Source organism: Microtus ochrogaster, unplaced genomic scaffold (genome assembly GCF_000317375.1).
Source record: "Microtus ochrogaster isolate Prairie Vole_2 unplaced genomic scaffold, MicOch1.0 UNK132, whole genome shotgun sequence".
Taxonomy (NCBI): domain Eukaryota; kingdom Metazoa; phylum Chordata; class Mammalia; order Rodentia; family Cricetidae; genus Microtus; species Microtus ochrogaster.
This window is the reverse complement of record NW_004949230.1, coordinates 361,975-369,456: the sequence shown is the minus strand read 5'-3', so window position 1 is coordinate 369,456 and position 7,482 is coordinate 361,975. Positions and strand designations below refer to the sequence as shown.

At 51.5% G+C, this 7,482-nt stretch overlaps 1 protein-coding gene across 1 annotated transcript in view; it reads right to left on the bottom strand.

Moving 5' to 3' along the window:
- Slc8b1 (solute carrier family 8 member B1) overlaps positions 1 to 3,509 on the bottom strand; it is a 20,194-nt gene extending 16,685 nt beyond the window's left edge. Inside the window, exons 1-3 of the mRNA XM_026778384.1 lie at positions 3,453 to 3,509; positions 3,017 to 3,169; positions 1,442 to 1,665 (exon numbers count right to left, since the gene is read on the bottom strand). Of these exons, the coding sequence (XP_026634185.1) occupies positions 1,442 to 1,597 (156 nt within the window). The 5' untranslated portion in view covers positions 1,598 to 1,665; positions 3,017 to 3,169; positions 3,453 to 3,509. The remainder of the gene's footprint in view (positions 1 to 1,441; positions 1,666 to 3,016; positions 3,170 to 3,452) is intronic.
- Between the last annotated feature and the right edge of the window lie 3,973 nt (positions 3,510 to 7,482).

The following is a 7,482-nucleotide window of genomic DNA, read 5'->3' as shown; positions in this document are numbered from 1 at the left end:
GGATCAGTTCTACTCACAGATCCACAGAAAGCAACCAGGCATGGCGGCATACCCCTGGAACCCCAGCTCTCAGGAGAAGGCAGGAGGATCAGTTCAGTAGTGAGTATGAGGCCAGCCTGGAAAAAACAGTAAACCCCGTCTCAGAGAAAAGAAAGCACCGGGTAGATGGCTCAATGGTTAGAGCTGCTCATCCAGCAAGCGTGGGACCTGGCGTATAGATCCCTAGAAACCAGGTAAATGCTGGGTGGGTTGTGAAACCGCCTGTAATTCCAGCCTTGGAAGGAAGAGCAAGCTGGCTAACTGGACTAGCCATACTGGTGAGCTCCGGGTGTGCCTGGAAGATCCTAGCTCAGCAAGTACAACGGAGAAGAAGCCATCCTGATGTCAACCTCAGGCCTCCACAAGCCCATGAACACGTATGTGCTAGGGTAAGCTTTGTAAGCAGCACCCACCGTGTGTATGTAAGCCTCCACGTATGCACATGTGTGCATACATATGCATATCTCGGTACAAACATCCCTCTCACATATACACATATTCAACACACACACACACACACACACACACACACACACACACACACACACACGGCAGAAGGAAAAAGGAGAAGGTATAATCCACTGTGGCCTCACTCCCCAGGTCCTGCAGCTGTCTCTCTGCCATTGTTTAGCCCCTGCGCCTATCTCCCCTCCCCCAGATATCCCCAATCAAATCTCCATTTAAGTCCTTGGCACTAGGTCACCCTCAGCTGACCAGGCTGGACTCGGCGGCAGCATCCATGCCTCATCCCTGCCTGCTCTCCACCTGTTTGTATCTCCAGCACCTCTCCAAACCCACCAGCATGTTCCCACTTTCCCAGCCTGGAGGCTGTGGGAGCTCTGCCTCCCTGCACTGGTCTCTTGGGGGCCACTCTCTCCCCTCTTAATCCTGACAGCAACCAGAGAGATTCCTTGAAGGGAGCCATACATCAGATTTTGACATCCCTCTGCTTAAAAGCCTCATTGGCTCCCGATTCTCATCTCCCAGCCTCAGTCCCCAGCCCTTTCATAACCTGGCCAGCATCACCTCTCCACCCACCGGGTTCAGCCTTACACAGGCTGCTTCAGCCCTGCTGTTGGGAAGCTAGAACCTGCCTCAGGGCCTTTGCACTCGTTCCCCAGTCTGTGTGAGTGGCTTCTTCCCTTCCTTCCGAGCTTGGCTCCAAGGTGACTTGTTCACAGAACAGGTTTGTCAAAGACCAAAAACCTGAAGTAACTGCCAACACTCACATCCTCCCCACAGTGCTCCAGCCTCCTGCCTCACAGCCAGTTCCATCAGGAGTCCCTGTGGGTCCCAGGGTCCAGCTCCGTCTGTGCTGACACGTAGCAGATGAGTAATAACTGGCTGGCAAAACAGCAGAGACCCCGCCCAACCTGCTTTCCTGCCCTGCCCAGATACTCACGTCTGCCATGGCAGTCTGGTTGACACCTTGGGCTGCAAACTGAATGTGCTCGAGGGTTTTTGTGGACGAGTCTCTGGCCGCAGACACTGTCTCCATTATCAGAAGCACACAGAGGAGGCCAGGCGCCCAGCGCAGATCCAACCATCTGCCTGCCATTGGGACCCTTGGGGCTGGACCAGCGCCCTCTGCCCTCTTCAGCTGCAAAGAGCTGGCCACTCCAGTGCCTAAAGGGTGGGGTGAGAGGAGGAGATGTTATCTCTGTGGGCCCCAGGGGAGGAGACCAGAGACCTTTTATTGTCAAAACCAACTCCCTCTCCTCAGTATAGAGACCCCAATCCCAAAAGAGTTTTCTTAGCCCTCCTGGGGATGCATCACAAGCTTCTTGTTCTGAAGTGACATCACCCCCCCAGGTGTCTGAGACCTGTCTGTCACAGGGACAACAGGCCTGGAAGAGGCCTTGGGAGCAAGCCAGACAGCCAGATCAGTATGAGATCAGTATGGGAAGTAGCCAATCCTAAGAACTAGGAACTCAAGATTTAGGCTTGTTTTTCCTTTTTGGTTGGGGCATCAGGATGCAGACCCCAGGTCTCAGGGGTGCTAGGCAAGTACTCTAGCACTAGGCTATAATCTCCAGCCTTGTGTTTTTGTTTGTTTTTTCTGGGACAGGCTAGCCTGGAATTCACGACATAGCCCAGGCTGCCATGAGCTAGTGATGCTCCTCCTGCATCTGGTTTCGAAGCACAGGGATCACAGATGTGAACCATGCCCAGCTTCTACCGTCTTCCTACTTTTTATTTTGAGGCAGGATTTCTTGAGTTTGCCAGGCTGGCCTTGAACTCCTGTTTCTCCTGCCTCAGCCTCCTCAGAAGCTCAGGTTTCAATGTGCACCAGTCACTGGATTCCAATAACAAACTAAAATAACAAACTTCCGAGGTGGACTTGGCTGCGGCCACTAGGCCGGGACCCAGGAGACGCCAGTACCTCATACCTCACAACCTCCTTTCATGTCGGGCGATGCGCCCAGCACACTACACCAGGGGCCTTATTTGAGCTCTACATTGGGAAACTGAGGCATGGGGAAGGAATGTCACGCTCGTTCCTCAGTCAGCAGAAATGTCACACCACAGTGCCCTCTGAGTGTTCACGGGACTGTGCACAGAAGTTCAGCAGGCAGCCCAGGGTCATGTGACAAGGAAGAGAGCCGCAAAGCCAACAGTTCTAAGATGGGGAAATTGAGGCCCAGAGGGAAGTACGTTGCTCAAAGCCACCTAAACTGCGTGGGACCAGCCACAGCAGAGTTGGGTGGGGCTGAGGCATAATCCACTTTCCTCCACTCAGGGGGAAAGGACTTCATTTTCCTCTCCGAGTAGAAAAAGGGCTCAAAGTCTTAGGCAAGCTGCCTCACATGCTTTGTGCCTTTTATTTTTGCAATCAGGGAGGCAAAGGCCATCAGACCATTTTTTGTGTGTATGGGGGTGTGATTCTTTGCACAAGCATTTCTCAATCCCTCAGGGAGAGGGGAGGAGGACAGGAAGAGAGCCCGGAGGAGGGAAGGGATCCCAGATGCTTCCTCACCTGTTGACAGGAAGAGTTTCTTCCCTCCTGTTCTAGCTACTCCACTTGGCACGGACACGGAGTGGAAAAACACACAGCCTTCCAGTTCCGTCTCTGCTTCTTCTATGTGGGCAGCCTGGGGGAAGTCTGGGCATATGGCCTCGGAGTCCGCATCTGTGAAACAGACACGAGCGCTGACCCAAGGGTCAAGCAAACACCCGTGTCCCCAGCACAAACCTCTTCTTCCCCACCGTCCGCCAATTTCTTCTATTCATTTCCAAATTAGCATCTACTGAGCGCCTCCAGTACGCCGGCACTTGTGTGGAGCGCTGGTGAGGTGGGCAGACTTGGCGGCAAGGGATGAGGATGGGAACCCGGCAGCGCTTTCTGGTTTGGGGTCTCAGTTGGAACCCGGGCTGGGAAGTTGAAGTTGGGGTGATGGCCTAGCTCCTCTTACCTCGGGCGGGGCCTGATCCGCAAGCTCAGAGTCTTCTTCCAGCCGGATGGCCCGCGCCACGACCTTCCGCCCCTAGAGCCCGGGCCAGGAGCAGCCGGGCCACGCCCACACAAACTCCGCCCCGCCTACTTCCCTGCTGGACCACGCCCCGGTCCTCCTTTCCCCGCCTCAAACAAGCCCTTTAAGGCTCGCCCGGTCCCAGCTCTTAAAGACACAGCCTCCCAGGGATGCGTTGTCCCCTGCAGTCTTTCCCCATTCTCTCCACCTCGCTTTCTGTTCCTAACCTGTCACTTCTGCTTTCAGGTAGAGGCTGTAATGAAAGCAAGTGGATTATGGGCATCAGGGTGCCTGAGGGAAGTCTGAGGGGGAAGCTGGGAGATTCTGTTACTGAGGATGGGATGGACCCGTGAGAGCCGTGATGATGAAAGGGGATTAGAGGAACCTGGGCAAACAGGGCGTGGTGGTGTGTACCTGTAGTCCTGGCACTCAGGGAGCAGAGGCAGGAGGGTTGTGAGGTTAAGGCCGGCCTGAGCATCACAGCAAGACACTGTCTCAATATGATGGTGATGATGATGGTGGCAGGGGTAGTGATGGTGTTAATGGTGAGATGGTAATAGTCAGGGTGATGATGGTGAAGGTGATGATGAAGATGGTGGTGATGTGGGCACTTGATGCTGAGCCTCACAACCTGAGTTTGTTCCCAGAAACCCACATAGTGATGGGAGAACCTACTCCTGGAAGTTTCTCTGACTTCCACATGTACACCATGGCATGTATAAGCACGCACACGTCAAATAAACAAATGTAATGTATTAAGTAAGCTGCGTGTAGCATAATGGCCAGCATGGTAAGAGTTCACAAGGTGGAACTGCTAGGAACCACGTTGCTGATACCACTGTTCTTTATTTTGTTTTGTTTTGTTTTGAGCCATGATCTCACCATGTATTTCTAGCTGTCCTGGAAACAGCCTTGTAGACCAGTCTGACCTCGAACTCACAGAAATTTGCCTTCCTCTGCCTCCCTAGTACTGGGATTAAAGGCGTGTATCACCAAGCCCCACCACCACTAACACAATTCTTGAGTGTATAGGACTTGCCTCAGTGTGTCACAAGCCACAAAAAGCCAGGGAGAGTATTGAATTCCTTCCCTGGAAGGGAAAGATTTCCCGTGTGAATCAGTTAGCTATTACTGTGTAACAATCATCCCCAAAGTCATGGATATAATGCACCAGCACCTTGATATGTCCAAATGCCTGAGAGTCATGATTTTGGGAGAGGCTCTGGCTCAAGTCCTTCTTGTGTTTGTGTCCCCAGCCTGAGGGAGGCTGGGAGACATTTCCCTTTCTCTGTGTAGCCTCAATGTACCAGGGTTTTTCCTCTTTGGGCCACCAACCAAAAAGAAACCAAGTTCCCACCAACCAAGTTCCCATATCATGACACAGAGATTTATTAGTTTTGAATGCTCAGCCCATTTCTGGCTAGCTCTTTTAACTTAAATTAACCTGGTTCTCTTTATCTGCCTTTTGCCTCAGGGCTTATTACCTTTCTTCTGTATATTTTACTTTTTCTATTTCTCTATACCTGGAGACCAGTGTCTCCCTCACTCTCCTCCTCCTTGTTCTCGTGTTCCTTCCATTCTGTTTTCTTTCTCTCTAGCCTAGATTTCTCCTCCTATTTATTCTCTTTACCTACCAGCCCCACCTATACTCTTTGCCTAGCTATTGGCCATTCAGTTCTTTTTTGGACCAATCAGGTGCCTTAGGTAGGCAGAAGAAACAAAGGCAACCCATCTTTACATAACTAGACAAATGCAGCATAAACAAAAGTAACAACCTTTACACAGTTAAAGCAACAGTCTTCGGCATAAACAAAAGTAACACACCTTTACACAGTTCAAGCAACAGTCTTCGGCATAAACAAATGTAACACATTTTTGCCTAGTTAAAATAATATTCCACAACACCTAAGGGCATCTTCATGTGGTCCCTCTGCAAAGCTGATCCCTGGGCGTCCCCAGAACAAGGCCATGCCAGGGTGGAAGTGTGTTCATGTGGAACCTTAGGGGACCAGCAAAGGGGGAAGCTATACCACCTCTGGGAGTTGGTAGTGGAACTTAACAGTGTGGAGTAGTGCCACTTCCTTCATAGCCACTGCCCAGCCAGGTTCACAGAGGAAACAGCCCCTGACTCTCCAAGGGATGTGGAAGGCCATGTGAAGGGCAAGACTCTGATGTGACCATATTTGGAAAATATCAGCTGCCAATGCGTTTCAGTCCAGATGTGCCCAGCAAGGCCCCCAAGTCCCACCAGGTGGATGACTGCCTACAGCATCACAGGTGGACCCGTCCTGTCTTCAGTTTATTTTGAAGCGATGTCTCTATGTAGCCCAGCCTACCTTGGACTCCCGATCATCCTGCCTCAACCTCCTGAGTGTTAGGATCACAGGCATGTGCCAGCATGCAGCTCCTGTCCTCAGTCTCTTAGGGATTAACCCCAAATCAGCAAAACCTGGAATGGGGCTGGGGTGTAGTTTAGTTGGCCAGCATCCAGGAAGCCCTGGGTTTCATCCTCAGTATGACATGAACCTGGTGTGCTGGTGCACAGCTAAAACCCCAACACTGAGGAGGTGGGGGGAGAAGATGGGGAGATCTTGGTCAACCTTGGCTACAGAATAAGTTCAAGGGCAGCCTGGGCTACCTAAGACCCTGTCTCAAAAAGCCCCAAAAACAAACAAACAAGAAGCAAACTACAGCTATTGACTGGGACCTCCAATACTTGAGTGCCTATGCCCTGTAGGAGGGCTGCCTTCTTCATTTCACTGACTGGAAAAGTTGCTGCTCAGGGAGATGAAGCGTCTGTCCCCAGGGCATGCACCGAGAAGTAGCAGAGACTGGAGGGCAACCATGCCTGAAGTGCCTTACCCTCCAGGCCTGACATCCTGGTTCACACACGGGTAAGGCCAGATCTGTCCCATACTCAGCATGTCTACCAGTTTCAGAGGCCAGGATGTGGGTGGCAGCTAGGACATTGTGCACGAGCCTGGGACAGCATGGGCAAAGCAATGAAGGAGATCTAAAGCGGAACGAGAAATGGAACTTTCTATTCCAGTCTGAGAGGTCCTGAGAGATGAGGATTCATAACCTCACCTGAACTAGTACCCTGCCCAGTGATGCTGCCTTCCCAGGGCAAAGTCACACAGCACCTGGTTAAATCTCCCAGACACAGGAGCTGTTCCAGCAGCTGGAGAAGAAGTAGCAGATAGCATCACTATGGGAGAAGTTTCTCATGGGCCCTTCCTGGCTGCTACTGGTTGCTTCTCAGATGGAGGGAACTTTTCCCTTTGGTAAACCGAAGTGGCAAGGGTTCTTGTGGCTCACAAGGGTCTTAAAAATTCATGTGTCCTTTGTCCTGCCCATGTGTGTCACTCTGAACTCTTCAAAGTAACGGCAAGGTTTGGACATCTCTCTAAGAAGGATGTGGCAGTCAGCACACTTGTGCAATAACTGGAAGCAATCCAAGTGTTCGGCAGTAGGGGGCTCAATAGGGATACCTCTGCACCCCTGTGATGTTGCTTCAGTGCCATTAAACCTCACAACAGCCAGACATGGTAGCACACACCTCTCATTCCAGAGCTCAGGAGGCAGAGGCAGGAGGATCTCTGTGAGCTCCGGGCCAGGCTGGTCTACAGAGTGAGTTCCATGCTATCCAAGGTTATATAGTGAGACCTTGTCCATTTTTCTTTTCTTAGTATGCATTGATTTTTTTTGCCTGCATTTATGTGTGTATAAGGTGTTGGATCCACTGGAATTCGAGTTACAGACAGTTGTGAGCTTCCACGTGGTTGCTGGGAATTAAACCCAGGTCCTCTGGAAGACCCATCTCTCCAGCATGAGGCCTTGTCTTAAACAAACAACAGAAACACAAACACACACATACAAAACTATACAGCATAGCCGGGCGATGGTGGCGCACGCCTTTAATCCCAGCACTCGGGAGGCAGAGGCAGGCGGATCTCTGTGAGTTCGAGACCAG